The sequence below is a fragment of the Branchiostoma belcheri genome, unplaced genomic scaffold (genome assembly GCF_001625305.1).
Source record: "Branchiostoma belcheri isolate BF01 breed outbred unplaced genomic scaffold, Haploidv18h27 scaffold46, whole genome shotgun sequence".
NCBI lineage: Eukaryota > Metazoa > Chordata > Leptocardii > Amphioxiformes > Branchiostomatidae > Branchiostoma > Branchiostoma belcheri.
Window position 1 is genome coordinate 456418 of NW_017804087.1, and position 18877 is coordinate 475294.

General features: G+C 42.4%; 4 protein-coding genes across 6 annotated transcripts; 1 reads left to right on the forward strand and 3 right to left on the reverse strand.

Annotated features, from left to right (window-relative positions):
• Positions 1 to 1137: 1137 nt before the first annotated feature.
• On the reverse strand, positions 1138 to 5531 carry LOC109479074 (kremen protein 2-like). The gene is made up of 6 exons (XM_019780955.1): positions 4562 to 5531; positions 3997 to 4305; positions 3456 to 3794; positions 2921 to 3088; positions 2483 to 2600; positions 1138 to 2026 (listed from the first exon to the last, which is right to left on the reverse strand). The coding sequence occupies exons 1-6, from the start codon at positions 4638 to 4640 to the stop codon at positions 1609 to 1611; spliced, it is 1431 nt and encodes a 476-aa protein (XP_019636514.1). The 5' UTR covers positions 4641 to 5531; the 3' UTR covers positions 1138 to 1608.
• Positions 5532 to 6527: 996 nt separating this feature from the next.
• Positions 6528 to 8157, reverse strand: LOC109479065. Its single transcript, XM_019780941.1, has 2 exons — positions 7794 to 8157; positions 6528 to 6926 (listed from the first exon to the last, which is right to left on the reverse strand). The coding sequence occupies exons 1-2, from the start codon at positions 8056 to 8058 to the stop codon at positions 6790 to 6792; spliced, it is 402 nt and encodes a 133-aa protein (XP_019636500.1). The 5' UTR covers positions 8059 to 8157; the 3' UTR covers positions 6528 to 6789.
• Positions 8158 to 11820: 3663 nt separating this feature from the next.
• LOC109479066 lies at positions 11821 to 18549 on the reverse strand. 3 transcript variants are annotated; one of them, XM_019780943.1, is made up of 3 exons: positions 18456 to 18549; positions 12693 to 12962; positions 11821 to 12496 (listed from the first exon to the last, which is right to left on the reverse strand). In XM_019780943.1, exons 2-3 carry the CDS (start codon positions 12928 to 12930, stop codon positions 12351 to 12353), a joined length of 384 nt encoding a protein of 127 aa, XP_019636502.1. In that variant the 5' UTR covers positions 12931 to 12962; positions 18456 to 18549; the 3' UTR covers positions 11821 to 12350. The 3 variants fall into 3 exon arrangements, with proteins under 3 accessions (XP_019636502.1, XP_019636503.1, XP_019636501.1); XM_019780944.1 differs by lacking the exon at positions 18456 to 18549 and adding an exon at positions 17354 to 17400; XM_019780942.1 differs by lacking the exon at positions 18456 to 18549 and adding an exon at positions 14646 to 14838 and having other exon boundaries at positions 11822 to 12496.
• On the forward strand, positions 15793 to 18745 carry LOC109479063. Its single transcript, XM_019780937.1, has 4 exons — positions 15793 to 16005; positions 16393 to 16577; positions 17963 to 18084; positions 18445 to 18745. Exons 1-4 carry the CDS (start codon positions 15809 to 15811, stop codon positions 18721 to 18723), a joined length of 783 nt encoding a protein of 260 aa, XP_019636496.1. The 5' UTR covers positions 15793 to 15808; the 3' UTR covers positions 18724 to 18745.
• Positions 18746 to 18877: the final 132 nt, after the last annotated feature.

Consider the following 18877-nt stretch of genomic DNA (forward strand, 5'->3'; position numbering starts at 1 on the left):
TGGTCTTCTTTACTTACAATCTAAGGGTTCTGGGTTCGAACCTGTAACAGGCTCCAATGTTGTGCCCTTGGGAAAGGCACTTACACCTATTTCCTTACTCGGCTAAGGTGGAAATGAGTACCTAGCTTCGGTTAGGGACGTCCTCTGGGATGAGACCTCTAAAGCTGGAGGTCCCGTGTTTGAGGAGAGCCACACCCCAAGCACATTAAAGACCCCACTACTTTTATCAAAAAGAGTAGGGGTCCATCCCTATTTGAGGAAGTTTGTGCCTTTAATAGCCGTACAAAACCAGTGTGTTACACCTAGTGTGGTTTACACGAGTCTTATGCAAAACAAAGAATCTGTCGTAGCTGATCTTCCAAAGTGATACACAGGTGCATAAAAGGCCGGCGTCAAGACCACAGTGGATTTTGCACACCAGCCTCTGTAGCAGAAACAACCTGTGGAACAAAATGGAAATATGGTACTGTATTTACACGTACACTATTTCCACTAATCATGTTACGCAGTCCCCTACAATGATTCTACAAGTCATCCAGTGAATATAAATAACTAGTAAACGAGTATGTGCTCACCAATGTAGTAAGTGTCAATCTCCAAAAGACAAGACACTCAACCCAATAGGACACCGAAGATCTGCATTGCAGTCGGAGCGCTACACGAGACTTGACAGGAAAGTGTTGCCAAGTGGAAGTGTGCTTGCCAAGTAGTTATCAAATGCCTCCTGCAGACGAAAGTCGAAATGATGCAAGTCTGTTTCATAGGCTGTTCCAAAAAGATGGAGGGGGGGGCTGGACTAGCTATAAAGAAGGCAGGAAAGGTTTCAGCAAATCTGGATTGGACCTTTGGTAGGGTTTGAACAAATCTGGATTGGAACTGGAATAGGGAAATCTGGATTGTAAACTAGGTAGTGGTAGAACAAATCTGGATTGGAACTAGGATATAGTTGAATGAGCAAACTTGGTTTAGAACTAGGGTAGGGGCAAAAGCTGATTTTGGACTCCTTTAACCCCTTCCACATTTGTTTTTTTGGAACAGTCCATTTTTAGTATGTTGGTTATTATCATTTTGTCATTCCTTGTGTACCTTTGACTTTTGTAATCTCGGCGCAATCTTCTCAGTGTATGATGAGTCTGGCTTTTGATTGAAATTCTCCTCTACTAGGTGATGATATGAAAGAAAAAAAAGGAAAAACAACAGACTAATCGTGTATATATCGAGAACAATGTCTTTTTCTATCTCTTTGTCGAAACTTGTAATCTCCAGCTTGCAATCTCCAAGCAGATGTAGTATTTCAAGCATGCTTTTGAGGCTTTCATAACTTGTTATACTAAGAAAGCTTAAGGAAAGCAGAGAAATATGGACCACTGGAAAGAATATTAAAAACCTTCAAAACAGCCAAGCATTTTAATCATATTAATCCATAAAACTATTTCCCCTTCTGTTGCATTCTATGTCCATGATGAAGTTTTCGGACTATAATTCCACAGAAGTCAGCTGTACTTTAATATTGGGTTATACATGTACTGATCATAAACTGATGTTCACATTTATATGTGTTGAGCCTGATGATGTTTAAGTTCTTTCACTCCCTGCACCTGCTGTTGTCTAACACTCTCTCGCGAGACTAGAATCCCAGGCCAAACTGGTGTAGACATTGTTTTCCATGGTCTCTGGAATCAGTACTTGATAGTCAAGTTCAGATTCAGCGTCAAGTATTTTGCTGGAAGACGATATTGAGACTGAGCCCAGGGTTATGGGCGTGAAGTTTTTCTTCTCACTCTCGCCCCCTGTTGCGGTCTCGTGCGCTCTTGCGAGAGTTGATGAGTTCAAGGCCAAACTTGTGTATTCACGGTTTGTAGTTGTCACAGGGATCACTTCCTGATAGTCTGCTCCAGTTTCATTGGTAAGGAATTCACAGGCAGAAGGCAATGTACCAAGGGCTGACAGTGAGAAATTCTTCATCTCGAGAACGTCAGGAATTTCTTCATAATCATGGTCAGGGATTTCGGAATCTTCCACAATCCTGAAAACGCATGGAAAGTGTTAGTGATATTTGTTGTCAGAAGTAAAAAAAAAGAGAGAAACATAATTATTTTGTTGGAATTAGTTTGTACAACACCATGAAATTGGAGATTTTGGACTTCCGGGAAGTAAAGCTATTCCCAGCTTCCTGAATCCGTCCATGTTGAGCCCCAATATTATTCTTGCTGGCACCCGGGTACCCAGCCACATTCCGAGACCTTTACATTCACTACATTTCCCGTCGTTGTACACATGTACCTGTCAACATTCTCCCACCCACTTGCTGTCCACGTACTCTTTCCAGACAAGCATACACACAAACGTACAGCTCAGCCACCCAAAACAATACTTCCGTAACCAGAAGTAAACACTAATTATAAAGTCGACTCGCTAATGCTAGATGTACCAGCAAAGTTAAAAGTTTGTTGACAGAATAGAGTAGAGTACTTGCTCTTACCGTTTCTGTCTTCTGCGTTTGAAGATGAAAAACGCATTCACACTGCATGAGACAACAAGAATCGCCGCCACTGTCACAGCTACTATCGTGGACACTTGTACTTGAACGAAGCCCGTTTCTGTAAAGAAATTAACGTTGTTGTTACTGGTACTTTCGGAAATGGGGTGAACTTGAGAGTTGGTTTACAGTATGTGGGTGTGAGAAGATTGACAGACAGAATGACAGGAGGCCAAAAAGGTCAGACACAGGAATGTTTGGGTCTCCGAATCTGGCCAGCAGGAATTGGTGGTGGTGGTGGCGGGGGGGGGGGGTACTTAAATGCATACTAACTTACATGTAGAATTGCAATGTAGACAAATAAAGGTTTAATCATTTAACATCTGTATAATCACTTAACAAAAACAAGCATGTGCATTGGCCATGGATCACGTGACTCACCCGTGCAATAGGGACCCAGGACGTCGAATCGTCTGTTTTTCTGACACTCCACTGCAACTGCGCGTCTATCCTGGCATGTGACCGTCACTCGTTGACCAATGAGAGCGAGGGGCGGAGACACGGACACGACACGTGAGTCAGTGGGGATGGCTTCACAGCGACCAACAGCTTTGAAAAAAAACACACGAAAAAATACGTAATTCCCTGGTTAGTTATATTTGCAACTTTGTGACTTTTTGGTGTCACATGTACATGTACCTTATTCTATCTATATTCTTCACATGTTATATATTATATATACATATGTATCTATCTGTGTATGTACATTGGATTTTAGAATTTAGAATCAATTCAATTCAATCTGTTTTATGCATTGTTTCAAATTCTCCCGCTTGTTGATTAAATTGCCAAAATTGAATTTAAAAAAGTTTTTAACGGTTGAAAACTCTAACCCCACCTACACTCAGAGTAAGTTAGTTGTGACTTTTTCTTCAACCTACCATAATTGTTAAATTTAACCATATAAGAAACTCACCTTCATAACGCAGAAAGAATCTGCCTGCCTGCTGCTCCCCTTGCGGCTTTGTCCGGAACTGCACGCTGATGATATTGCTGGCACTAATGTATTCCACACTCGGATCCAGAGTCTTGTTTGGAACTTTATTGACTCTTTGTGATGATTCACTCTCTGTAATTATCAAACTGTCATCTGGGGACAGCTCGGAAAGTTCTAGAATTACCCTGATGACATTTTCAGGGTGGACTTGTATGTTCCAAGTACAGTTTTGGCTGGGAAGGTACGATTCAGGAAAGTTTGGAGAGTATATGGTTCCACTGTCATTGTTTAAATTACCGCCACAGGCAACAATAGAAGCTGAAAAACAATGTTGACAAATGTTTACTTCTCTTCTGTAGTACCAAGGTCAGGCACCAGGTGGCCCACATTTGACCTTAACCTTAGTCCTTCCAAGACGTACCCACATACCAAATATCATCACAATTCCTGAAGGCCTTCTTAATTTATGCTGACCACAAAGATGCACAGACACACTAGGCTAGATAAGTAGCAGTCTTACCTTCAATGAAGGCTTCAAACACTTCCATTTTCTGCGAGCCACTGAGTCCTCCACAAAACTGAGACTGGTCTCCGCCGCACGGTGCAGTGCAGTCAGAAGCCTGTAGTCGGCGCGAGACAGCAGTGTCGCCTTGAAATTGATCCCCACAACGGCACCCGTAACTGTTGACCACTCCTGCGTATTTATGTCCAGACGACGTACAGAACGCCAGGCAGCGTTGGACCGTCATTTCTGTCGCGGAAGTGGCCGGGCCAACCAGTACAGGGCTGTGAGGGGGGTTATCCTGGTAGCACCCCAGTGATATGGGGACTGTTGAGAACAAGAGGACGTGTAAGGGGGTTTTGAGATGCATGACATAGATCGTTTACTAAAACGCGTAGCTGTTACATTTAATTTACGTTACTACAAGAGTGCATACATGATAGTGGAACTACATGTATTTAAGTTTTTTTGGTACCACTATGGGATAGGATTCGTTCAACTAATGATTAATTTCCAGTGAAAAGTCAAGTTTTTCCGGCCTCAAATTTGGATGCCTTTAATTAGATATACAGTTTACACTCACCTGTAGCCTTAGCAACAGCAAGTACGGTCGTCTGTGCGATGAGACAAAACTTAACGATTGTCTGAAGGTTTCCCATCATAGTGGATATAGGATGTTTTCCTCCTATCACAATCGGACAGCCCTGTCTTCAGTAGCCTGGTAGCCAGACCGTCGTAGACTCGCCGGTATCTCTACGGTGCTCAGAGTGCTGCCCGTCCGCCCAGGTCCATTAGCGTACGCCGGGGGTGTTTTACGGGACCAGTTTCAACTACTTCGCCTATAAGAAATTTCGGCTGGTTGGAAAGATCGACTGCCAGAGGAAAGGCCTATGGCAAGAAACGGGGGTCGAAACACTCCAAAGCCGGCCCCTAGAGAATGGCCACCAGGCTATATCTTCAGTGTTCTTCGCCAAATAGCAACCCGCAATGTGTTAGGACCCGGTAATATACATCGTGCGATCGCAAAGTAATGGCATTCACGCAATAGTCATTCACATGTCCTACAAAATGCCCTGCTGTCTTGTTGTAGAAAAGGCTGTCCTAGACCCTTGTCAGCGGTTAAATATTGGTTCTGTCACAGTTTTTCTGAAATCCTAACCGCATCAGAATCGTGCGACGACCGACTGCAAATGTGCAAGTGAGCGCCAAGAAGCAACCGCGACGTGATAGCAACAACATTAATGACTGCCTATGACGTGTTTTTACCGGGAAAAGTACCCTCAAATCTTTTTCTAAGACACCGTTAACAAGCAGACTGATCTAGACCTTGAAAGGAAATGGTTGTTTGCTCAGGTAGGTGAGGTTTATATACTGCAAGGCGAAGATAGGATCTTGAGAGGACGGAAGTAAAAACAGGTGTCATTTAAGGACTGTCAATCTCCGTCTTCCGCAGGTGTCTCAGGAAAGACGTTCTAGTCCCTCAAAACTCTTCAACAAACACTTGAGACAGCTCATGTTGTCTATACCTGTTGTGATCATTGCTTCTAATAATATCAAACGTATACGTGTTCACAAAATGTGTCCGTCGTTTTTCAGTGGCACATGTCTAACACTAGCCTGGTAACCATTCCTCCCAGGCCCGCTAATGTGTATTTACCGACCCTAGTTCTTCTCTGACAACATATCTTTACAGCCTGCCTTTCTGATCATTGCGGAGAAGTAGTTGAAGCCAGCAGACCCGTCTAAAAAATCCCCGGCATACGCCAGTGTGGCTAGGCGGGCGGACAACAATCCAAGCACCGTAAAAATACCGGGAGCTCCCGTTGGTACGGTTATCGGGCTAGATGTTTACGGGTGCCGGAGACCACCTGTTTGCTTTTTTTGTTTTTTTATCTATTTACTTCACCTTATTTTTTCCATGTTTATTTTTTATCATTCATCGTCAGTGAAAAAAAAAACTTGCTGTGGTCTATTTAGCGTCTGTATGTGTTACTACACATGTAACAGTCGAGTTATCAAGACTAACTTGTACACTTTTACACAGGTACTCGTCTTGACCTCAGGTAACCTCTGCCCAGCAAACATGTCTACTTTCGGTACATTACGTCACGTCCGGTTGATTTCCAAAAGCTGCGCGGGAAAAAGCAATCTCTACTAGTACGAACGATCGCTGTTTTTGTTTACATGACATGCAAATTATTTAAAGACATGTACAAACTATCGGTAAAGTGGTTACTCTAAGATGAGTCTGACATTTGTACCTTTGTTCTACCTATCTAACAATTAAATGTTCTGAAAATAACCAACTGATGCAACTTTGACACAGCAAAATCTAAACGTGGAACTTTGAAAAGTTCTACATGATTGTGCACGTGGTGATCTTGTATCCTGGCAACTCACTGATACGGCAGTTGCATGCACAAAATACAGTTTCATAAACATTTAGTAACAAATCATTACTAGTATATAAAGCATATACAGTACAAGTGGCCAAACAAATGATGACATAAAACAGACCGATACCGTATCGAAGTCGTTGGTAAGATTGAATCCCCTTTAATTGCTGCCTAACCCCTCCCCATTCGAATTTGTTTATTTAAAATGACAGAAAAAATGCAAATAATGTTTCTACTCACTGATACAGAAGATATGAGGCCACCAAAAAGTCTTACGGAATTCCCTATATCTAAGACTAACTCTATAATAAATATTTGAGTTACACAATTAATTTTACTTTTTTTTACGTCTACAATACGGCAGGTCTTGTTACACAAAGATCTTCACATCTATATCGGCAGATGGCGCTGGCGATCAGTCCTCTTCCACCTTGGTAGGGCAGCACTCCTTGATCTCATTGTCGTTACAGCCCTTCCCGTTCCCGCAGCACTCGTTGTTCAGCCTGCTGCAAGTCGCCTGCAGGAAGACAGAGGCCGTCTTGATCCCCTCAGCTGAAGGAAAAAAACAACACAATGAATGAATGAATGAATGGAAAAATGAATGAGTAAATGAATGAATGAATGAATGAAGAATTGATAAATGAAGAATTAATGAATGCATGCATGCAGAAGGAAAAAGGAATGAATGAAAGAAGGGAGGAAGGAAAGAGGGAAGGATGGAGGAAGGGAGGAAGGAAGGAAGAAAGGAAGGAAGAAAGGAAGGAAGGAGGGGAGGAAGGAAAGAAAGAAAGACAGAAACTTATTCGAATGGCAAGTTAATGGCGAACGAACGAACTAACGAATGAATGATTTATCGGACAGCCACATCAATAAATGATCTTCTTCGTCCGTTAGAGCCCGGTTAGAAACGCCCGAATGAAGAATGCACACAATGAAGAAATATCTGCCTTTTTCTGTTTTTCAGGTTTTTCTGTCAAATTTTGCCATGTACCGTTCATAATAGGTGACAATTTGGTCATTACGGTCTGAAAATATTACGTAACGTCTTCACCTTGACACTTGATTGTTTTGGGTCGTGGGAACTTATATAAGCTAGTGAAGACGTCACAACCTATCTACCGTGGAAATCACCCTTAAGCGGTCAATGAAAATCTATATATATTGAAAGCTTCGCTTGTATGTATGTATGTTTACATGTATGTGTATCTACACACGAATGTTAATCTATATTTATATCTTGAAGACAGAGGATTGCCCCATATTGTGGGTTTAATCAATCTCCCATCGTGAAATACCCACCGGGAAACCTGGCTGAGGCGGCCGGCGTGAAAGAGCTCCTACAGCCCCGAGGAAAACCCGCCCCTACCACGATAAGACTGGACACCAGGCTACCTAAGCATGCTAACATTGGTCACTTACTGTAGGTGCTGAATTCGGATTTGCACAGGTTGTTGTAGGCGTTGGTAAGAGCCTTGTCGGTGTCGGTGTCGCAGCGAAGCGTCTTGTCGCCGCCGTCGCCGTCGTCGTCGCCGCCGCCCAAGAACCAAAACCCTCTCCGGTGCTGCCGCTGCTCCAGGGCGCGAAGCCGCTGCACGGCGGCTTTCAGGGCGTCCAGGTCCCGCTGGTCGGACGCGTAGGCCACGGTGGCAAAGATCACCACGAGAGCTACAACGGAAAGCTTCATCGTGCAGTATGTTGCATCCACTGACAGAAAATCTGAAAGGTTCAAGGGGGACGTATGAACGGATGGTGTCACTATCCTGTTCTGTACTACCGTTGTACAGCAATTCTACATCCAAATGCGCCCCTTCTATTTGTACCCACCCAGGTCTATTGAAATCTCGTTGCCCACCCTGGGGGCATTTTCCTCGGCGTAACAAGTACCCGGTCTTTAGATGAGTTTGAGTTTGATGAAAAACAAAAGGATATAACCTTACGTGAAATGTTTCGAAAATTATGAAATGATAATCCATAACTGCACAAACATCAGAAATAGATAGATTGATACAGAATCATTCACATATACATAAATGTACACGTATACGAGCGAAGCGTGTTATATAACAGATTTTCTGTGACCGCTTAAGGGTGATTAGACTGTTACATAATCACTTAATTGTACGTTAGACTGTTACATAATCACTTAAATATACGTTACCACGACCCGTAACAGTTAAGGGCCAAGGTGAACGATTTACGTTATATAAGCAGACCGTAGTACAACGACGTTGTCACGTATCACAAACGGTAGAAATCTTGAAAGAAAGACTTCAAAAATACCACAAAACAAAAAGGGCAAATATTTCTAGACTTGATTATTTATCACATTTATTTAGCACGTATTTTTATCCTAACTGGAAAACGCCATTATATAGAAGAAGAGTTATCACGACTTTTTCAACTATCACGTTTTCCAATGAAAATAAATTTACGTACTAAATAAATGAGATAAAAAAAACTAAACCTGTCTTTCTTGCGTGTGCATTCCCAGGGTAACCGTTAGCCGGTTACTTCGGTGGCCAAAAGCAGTACTCCCGCATATGTAAATTACCGCTACGGGGGGAATTGAGCCCGAAAGCATATACTGGTTCCGGATCCAAAGCTAAGTATGAATGAATGGTGTTGCTATCTTTCTGTACTAGTATTGTACACCAATTCTACTCCCAATTGCGTCTTGCACTCCATACCCACCAAGGAGGTTTACTGTAACTCCCTTCTCCATTCTTGTAGGAAAAAATGTTGTGTTTCTGGCATCTCGACTGCGCCTAGCTACCAAAAATACCATACTACCCTTTTTGGCACAAGGCCCTCAATTTTCAAGCCGAATTTCGAGCCCTGTAGCAAATTTTTATAGTGAAATCCATGATTGCGCAACTATCGGAAAACTACTGGAGCGAAAAGATTTATGATTGACAGAAAATGGTGTTTGGTTTGCCTTTAATTTAATTTGCCTCATAGAAATTTAACTGTCAGTGAGTATGTGTACATAGCGCAATAGCATGTAATTACTAGAGTTCCACGATCTCATACCTTCGCCAAATGATGTTAGCCCTTATGACTAAGAAATTATAGATTAATCCCCCTGATTGTGCAAATAGGATCCTACATTGCATCAATTATATCTGTTGATCATATTCTACACCAGAAGACAGTCTTATCTTATCAAAGGATGCCATTATAGCATTTCCTCATAAATTATGCAAATGAGGTCCTTATTTGAATAAATTATGTTTAACTATGTTCACCTTCACATAGCTTTCAAATATCCCAAGTATGAAATTCAAGGCAGTTACCACTATGTAATTATAACATTTTGTCATTAATTATGCAAATTAAGTCCTCATTTGCATAATTGATATCTGCCTGTATTTCTGCCGTTCTTAATTACATATGACACAAGCTTGAATAGTCCTTTCATGGAATGCGGCTGATTTATAGATTTTCCTCATTAATTATGCAAATTACATTAATATTTGCATAATTGTAATATTATTATGTCAAGCATCACTTCAGCTACCTACATGCCAAAAATCATGACGATCCATCAATCGGTTCTAGAGTTATCCGCCTTTAAACATTTTTCAACTAACGCCCCTGCAGTTCCAGAGCAAGCAGCTAGTGGGTCTAAACTCACGTCACTTCCTCCCCAGCACAAGAGCTACCTACCATCTAAATTTCGTCACCCTAGCATGTCTAGATCACGAGATATCAAAACCGGAAGTTCAGCTGCAGTACCATAACAAGCCGCTAGGAGGCCCAAAATCTAATCAGTTCCACGTCTCATGAAGACCTATCCACCTACCAAATATCAAGACAATCCATCTTAGCCTTCTTGAGTTATCGTGCTGACACACACACACACACACACACACACACACACACACACACACAGACACACGAACGCCCCTGAAAACATAACCTTCTTGGCGAAGGTAATAAAGATACCAAAATGAGACGATTAGCATCCAGGGTACTTAGTATCTCTATCTCGATTCACATTTCCCCCAAATCCTCCTTTTCACATGCATATTATTTATCTGTAGTCATGTAATTTCATATTATTGGACGTTTTGGGCATAATTCACATTTTTTTAAATCACATTTATACACCCATATAAAGTGCAGATATAGATTAACATGTGTGTGTGGATACAGAACCATCCACATACACACATACAACAAGCGAAGCTTTTTATATATTTTTCATTCACCGCTTAAGGGCGATTCCCACGGTAGATAGGTTGTGACATCTTCACTTTCCCACGACCCAGAACAATTAAGTACCCAGGTGAGCAATTTGCGTCATATATTAAGACCGTAAACATAATCAAGCTGACGCGTACTACTAACGGTGCATGGCAAATTTTGAAAGAAAAACTTGAAAAATAACACAAAACAAAAGGGCAAGTACTTCTATTCTTGAGTATGCATTCTTCTTTCTAACGTTAACCCGATCATATAATTACACTTGTTAACACCGTCTGTAGCTCTAACGGGCCCTTACGAAGACGAAGAAGACTCTTAATCGTCACTGTCACCCATTCATAGTCAAAAGAACTACATCCGATATCTTTTGTGAACGAAATTTCTATCATGAAAGTTAGAAAACCACTGTTAATGTCACATACCTTTGACTAGGCGTTTGTGCACCCCCGTTCCACGAAGATCTTAGCCAATTGAAAGATCCCCGCATACCAGTCCAACTAGTTTGAGAGGATACGTCACGGGTGATAGGGACGGTCCATTGTCTTAAGACGATGTCCATTCTCTTAGCGCGTACGGAGGCTTCAAAAAAAGTGAGTAGGCGAGGAAAAATTCTAAATGTAACACTTTAAACGAGGGAGAAACAAAAATCAGGCAGCCATCTTGAAATGCGAATGATGGCTTATCATTGACCTTCAGTTAGTGTACACTGGTCAACCCCCAACCAGGTATTGGTATGGGATGTGCAGTATTTGCAAGCCAAACGAAATCATTACCATAATTAACAGTACTATGTAACCAACTAAAGCCCTGTTCATATGAAGTCAGTGAAGGGGCTTTACATGTGGTTTCTCCCGAAGCCGCGGTTTGAACTTGCCCCAAATCACAGTGAAAGCGCCTCGATCCCAAACCACTTCTAGGCCGTGTTTAAGTGAAGTCACCCAAGGCGCTTTACATGTGGTTTACCCCGAAGCCGGTTTCAAGTGGCTCCATCTGAAAGCTCCAAATCACATTGAAAGCGCCTCGATCCCAAACCACTTCTAGAGGTGGTTTTTGGGAATCATTACATGTAAAGATATATTCAAATCTGTCTCAAGCATCGAGACTCTTGAAATATGTTGTACTTGATTCGAGAAATGTAAATAGTTTATTACGTAAAACGGCATGTTTAGTGCATTCCATAACAAAGTGAAATTCATTTTCAATATGCTTTGGACAAAATGGACAAAAACTTCGGTCAGGGGCTACATTGTAATATCTACCTGTTTCTATAATCAATTTATGGCTGCTGATTCTTAATTGAGTTATTGCTTTACGAATGTCAAAGTTATGTATATCATAAAGGTATGTGTTTCACCACACATAGTGTGATGAAGCCATAACAATATGTTTCACCACATTCGTGTGGTGAATAAGCCATGATTAAAAGCAAACAGTACTACTGGCGAAACAAATGATGACATGGATTCTCTCACATAAAAGAGACGTACTCGTACCGAATTAAAGTCTATGGTAAGAATGAATCCTCAGTGCTACGTACCCCCCCCCCCGCGTTCATGTACTAATAAAATGACAGAACAACACGCAATGTTTCTACTCACTGATACAGAAGATATGAGGCCACCAAAAGTCTTACGAAATATCCTATTATATGAACTTTCATCTAAGACTCTATAAAGCATATGTGCGATGCATTATTTTCAAATTTCACATCTTGTAAACACAAAGCTCTGCTGTGCAGTTCACATCCATATCGGCAGGTAGCGTTGCCGATCAATCCTCCTCTTTTTCTTCCACCTTTGTAGGGCAGCACTCCTTGATCTCATCGTCTTTACAGCCCTCCTCGTTCGTGCAGCACTCGTTGTTCAGCTTGCTGCACTTCGCCTGCAGGAAGGCAGAGGCCGTCTTGATCCCCTCGGCTGAAAGAAAAAAAAAAACAAGAGTTCCACGATCTCATACCTTCGACAAATGATGTTAACCTTTCCGGGTGACTCCAAACCTCCCAGAAGCATAACAACATTGCCGAATTAACGTTCACACAAACTGCAACCCCCCTAAAAAGCCCGAATCGTATAGCCTGCCATTACATAAATGACGCTAATATTCGTTACTTACTGTAGGTGCTGAATTTGGATTTGCACAGGTTATTGTAGGCGTTGGTAAGAGCCTTGTTAGTGCTCGTGTCGCACCGTAGCTTCTTGTCGCTGCCTCCCCAGAACCAAAACCCTCTCTGCCGCTGCTTCAGAGCGCGGAGCCGCTGCACGGCGGCGTTCAGGGCGTCCAGGTCCCGCTGGTCGGACGCGTAGGCCACGGTGGCAAAGATCACCACGAGAGCGACAACGGACAGCTTCATCGTTCAATTTGTGGTCTCCTCTGACAGAAAATCTGAAAGGTTTAAGCGGGAAGTATGGGCAGACATAAGACAGATCCCAACTATAAAACGCTTCAAGGCAGCTGTTAAACAGACCTCTGACCTCCAGTGATTCTTTTGACCTCGGAACGGAAATTTGGACACGATTATGGATCACGATTATGATTTTGACATTTTGGTTTGTATATTTCTGTTCAGCCGTTTATATATGTTGTATCGTTTGTTAACTTTTCAGTTATACTGATTTTCAGTTATACTGATCTCTGTTAACTTTTCTCAGTTATGTTACTTGATATTGCATAATTTACTTTTATACAAATTGCCTTATGTTGTGTTTATGTTATGTTATATTGTTTATGTGTCCCTAGGCCCTCTTGGAAATCAACAATTTTACTGTTGAATGAGGCCACCCAGGTGTTTACAAGATGAAATAAATAAATAAATAAAGTACGAATGAATGATGTTGCTATTCTTCCTGTACTAGTACTGTACACCTATCTGCCCTGATTCTGTACTCTCTATCCCCCCTAGAGGTTTATTGAAACCCAGTTGCCCAACCTTACGGAAAAGAATGTCGTGTGTCTGGTTTCCTGGGCGCGCCTACCAAAACCCCACCGTCACTGACCTTTTTGGCACGATGCCCTAAATTTTCAAGCTGAATTTCAAACTCTGTGAAACGTTATTTCACGCATTTTCATGAAAGAGAGAGAATCCCGACGACACAATTTTCTTTTGGACTGAAATCGGAAACGCGACCTACTAACTTCTTTTAATTACAAGTACTGGAGAATGTCATACTGCTACCACGTGTTTAGGTGTAACCTTAACACCTGGAATTCAAAATGACAAAACTGCTACAAGCATGTAATATGATGTCACTGAAAGTATGGCAAAGCCAAAGATCTTTCGTGAAATGTTTCGGAAATCGTGAAATGATAACTGCGTAAAAAGATTAAAATTGGAGCGGAGGGATTTTTTTGGTTGACAGAAAATGGGTCTTCGATTCTCTATACTTTGTCTCAGACGGAGCCATGATTTATGGGACAGAGATAAACGATGCCAAAATGGCGACGTTGGTTGTATCCCCCCTTTGACATGCATATTATTTATCTATTCCTAACGTTTTTTGCAAAATTCGCGAGTCACAAGCACAAGTCACAAATTCATAAGCAAAGCAAATTGTCAGATATAGATTCGTGTGTAGATACAGAATCATTCACAATGTACATGAACACAGATAACCAAGAAAGCTTTTTATAGGTTTTCCGTGACCGCTTTAGGCTGATTCCCGCGGTAAATAGACCGTGACATCTTCACGTATGTACGTTCCCACGATCCAAAACAATTAAGTGCCAAGTTGAAAAACTGACGTTATATATTCACACCGTAATATAGCCAAGGTGGCACCTTTTACGAACGGTACATGGCAAATTTTGAAAGAAAAACTCTAAAAGAACACAAAACAAAAAGGGTAAGTCTTTCTTGTGTGTACGTGTGCATTCGTCATTCGGGCGTTGTTTCTAACGTTAACACACGGTCATAAAATCACACTTGTTAACACCGTCTGAAGCTCTAACAGGCCTTAAGAAGACGAAGAAGATTCCAAATCGTCATTAGCACCCATTTATAGCCAGAAGTATATACAATATCTTTCATGAACAAAATTTCTTTAAAAAACTACTATTAATGTCACATACCTTTGACTAGGTGTGTTCCGTTCCACGAAGCTCTAAGTCAACTGAAAGATCACCGCATACCAGTCCAACCAGTTTTAGAGGATGCGTCACGGGTGATAGGGACGGTTCGTTGTCTTAAGATGGTAAACACTCTTGACACGTACGACGGCTTCAAGGAAGGAGTTTGGCGAGGAAAAATTCTTCATGTAACAATTTTAATGAGGAAGAAATAAAAATGTGGTTAAGGCACCAGGCAGCCATCTTGAAATGCGAATGATTGTTTATTAGCATTGACCTCCAGTTAGTGTATGTACACTGGTCAACCCCCATCCAGAAACATTGGTATGGGGTGTACAGTATTTGCAAACCTAACCTACTAATTACCATAATTAACATACCGCTACCATGCAACCAACTAAGGACTATTATTCAAGCGCGAGTGTGTGTGTGTGTGTGTGTGTGTGTGTGTGTGTGTGTGTGTGCGTGCGTGCGTGCGTGCGTGCGTGCGTGTGTGTGAGTGAGTGAAGAATATTCTATTCACTTTCAAAGGAGAACCGAAATGGGCCTGAGTATATGGAATACACCCAGAATGTTGAAGAATGCACTTCAGATAGCCTGGAGTATATAAACAACACACCTAAATTCTCGGAAAAACACACCTACTTTGGGTGCGCACATGCCTAACTTGGGTGCGCAACGTGCGCACATACCTAATTTGGGTGCGCACATATCTAAACTAGGTGAGCACATACCCTACTACATGGGAGAATGAATAGATATAACGTTACTAGTATCGTTTTGCTGTTGTAGGCTTTAGGTTTAGTCAAGTCACAGTGAGAGGTCCAGTGAACTTAAGTCCACTCTCTTATCATACACATTACCCGACCCCGGGAAACTCCCTTTTTTTAACCCTTCACCACGATTCATTGTTTTAGTAGGATTATTGCTCTATGTCTGTGTTTCTAATCTCCACGCAGGTGTCTGGCGGCAAGAGCGTTACGGTTAGAAAGAATTGACCATCTAGAAATAGTCCTCGGCCCGCAACGCTTTGCCGTCAGACATCTGCTTGGAGATTATATGTTCTTGGAACACAGAACATTCGAACGCCAGAATCTATGACGTCATAAAAGAACGCCGTTCTAGAATCTAAAAAAAACGTTCTGTTTGGCGTCGCGACGTTTCGTATGGCCGCCATGTTGTTCGTGTCTAGGTCCCCGCGTCTTCCGACCACCTTCCCGATCCTCGTCGTTGGTTTCTTCTTGTTTGGGAACGTCCGAGTTTCCGCCCTGGACCACGACGGAGGCCACGTGTACATACCGACTCATATCACGGCTAGCCACGGGTGCACCAGGGGAGACTGGTCGGCCTGGTCGCTGTGCACGTAAGCGCCCGGTCATATACAGTCGCACGACCGTCGTACGCTCGCAAAAGATTGTCTCAAGCTTAGGGTGTTGGTATAGGGTTTATTGCTAAAATGTTTATAAACTTTTTTTCGACCGTTAGGAGTATAAATGGAAAAGCTTAAAAACGATAGTCGCGATTTTATGCTTGTGGTTAGATTCGGACCCAACTTATAACTTTGCAAGAATACGAATGAAACAGTTAAATGGACAAATGGACAGAAAAGACCGATTCCATAACCCCGCCCCTCGCCGACTCTCTCATTGGCCGATTCACTAATTGACACTCTATCTGCATGCCATTGGTTGAACTAAAAAATGCTGACGATACAGTATACGGATCGTTAAGTAAAGTGCTTATCTCACAGGGACCAATGCGGTGGGAACGGTACCCAGTACCGGAGGCGGCACAACAGCTACCACTGCCCGCATCACAAGGATTTGGTGTACCGGCAGTGTAACCGGCGCTGTTACAACGGCGGGGAGCTGACCGACTACAGCGGTTCCTGTGACTGTCCTGACAACTTCGACGGTTCCTGCTGTGAGACGTACGGTACGCTCAAACTGTTGTTCACAATTCCCCAATAGTTATATGTACCTCCTGGTATGGAGGTGTTGCTTTGATTGTGTTCGCCTGTGTCCGTAGCTAGGAATTTGAATGCAGTAGGAAGTGGCAGGCCTAGGAAAGGCGGTTGCAACCGCAGATTGACCTTAAGGTTAAGTTGGCAGTCTCCTGTTCTCACTTCAGGCTGAGAGGAAGTGGGTCACACAGTTACAGGGGATGTACCCACTCAGAGCTTGTCAAAGCAAGCTCTTTAAATTAAGCCTACTAGGTTCAAGTTTAAGAACGCGGTCTAAAGTAACCATCTGTCCACATAGACAAGATTTTGGCGGTCCACGTAAGTGGTCTTCTTGTGTGCTCTTATTTTAACCGTTACTGTTGTAGTAAAGGGCCTCTAGATATTCTCTTACTTCAGCCACCGTTGGCTAATCTCACTTACTGTTGGCGGTTGTACTCCAAGCACCAAAAATGTATGCGGTAAATTGACAGAAATAAATACGCCCAAAACTGCATAGACTACACGATGTTGTACATTCCCATGCTAGAAAATTAGCAACGCTACACATAGTCAACTTCGGGGACTGCGAATTTTGTCACAGTCTGCACTTGTAATACCCTCAGAAAAAAGTATCAGACAACACGTAACCATTGCCCCCCTCCCCACATGCCAAAGTTACATGCATTCGTCCTTGTTTTTGCGGTTTCGAATCTAACCCCTTCTCGATTCCGTTCCAACTCGTGATTAGTTAAATCCAGCACCATCCTACCTTTTTCAGAAGCAGACGGCGGTTGTGGAACCAAATTATTCCCTCAGAAGCGTCTGACGTGTTTTCTTGTCATTGCAGACGACATTTTCAGAATCTGGCGGCAAGGCGTGACGTCATAGACCAATGGCCAATGGCGGACAAGATTATCCCTACCTCGTACCCAGGATAGTATACAACGCCTGTAACATTAATCTACTGAGGCCCTGGGTACGAGCTTAGGGATACCCATTTCAGCACCAAGGACATCGCCAGTTACTGTTATTGACAGCCATTTGAATGTATTTTCCATCGAAGTTATAATGTTTCGTGATGGATGATGGATGAGATCTGCGTTATTGTAACTTAAATAGCCACTAACTATTTAGATATGTAATCATGTGATACATAATATTTTATACTGTTATAGTTGAACACAGTGCAAGATGATCAGACGGCAGCGCATATGTTGATCGTCTTGCACAGTGCAGCTACGATTACTACATACCACCTTTGTCTGTGTAGATTCCTATGTTTAGATACCAGAAGGAATCTATGCTTACCTGTATCTTCTTGCAGCCGTATTATGCCAATGAATGCCTCGCATCAGTTTTTCTTTTCCTTATTTTACAGATGATTCCGTGGCCGTCACATCGTTTGATTGCTACTCCTGTGACGAAGCATACAGTTCGCAATCAACTTGCCTGAAAAACCCAACTTCTATGCCTACCGTTAGCTGTAACACCACATGCTTTGTAAGAACCATCTTGCTTTTAAGTTGTTAACCTTCTCCCTGCTGTCTAACCCTGTAACCAACAGAGAATCGGTAGCCCAATGGCTACTTGGTGTCCTAAAGGTTAACGGACATACATGTATTACGTAATTAAGTCAGTTTGTCACTGAAAAGAATGCCGGTGCACGTTATAGTCTATCTTTGTTGATATTGTATACTTTCATAAAGGTGCATTGTTGGTTTTATTTCCTAAAGTTGATGTGTATTTCACGTTGTATATTTTGCTGTCTGGTGTCTAAGTGACGATTTCTTGGATTTTATGGCCAGTTTTATGATCAACATGACAACCTGTTGCTTGCATTGCGCATCAATACTACGCTAGGTGGAGCTTACGCTGTCAGACGACGATCCCGATGCCGTCACTCACATCAAGCGGGGTTGTAAGTCTGTTGCCGAGGTTGAGGCCGGACCGTGCGTTCCCCAAGCCTGTCCCAACGCCGACTTCCACCCCTACCACAGCGTCCCTGACAACGGCACATGCGCACTGTGCTGCGGCACCGACCTCTGCAACCACGGCCTCCCGCCAAGCAGCGCGGCGGAAGTGACGCACAACATCGTTTCCGCTATACTGATGCTAGCAATAGCATTGCTGTTGAAATAAGCTCAATGCTCGAAATTGATATTTTAGTTAGATTTTATTACTGATTCCATGTTTACCTTCACTGTAAAGGTTGCTGTTTACAAGAAAGATAGCACATCAATGTTACAATATATTTCATTTATACAATCGATATAGTTTTAATGTGCTGTCTTAT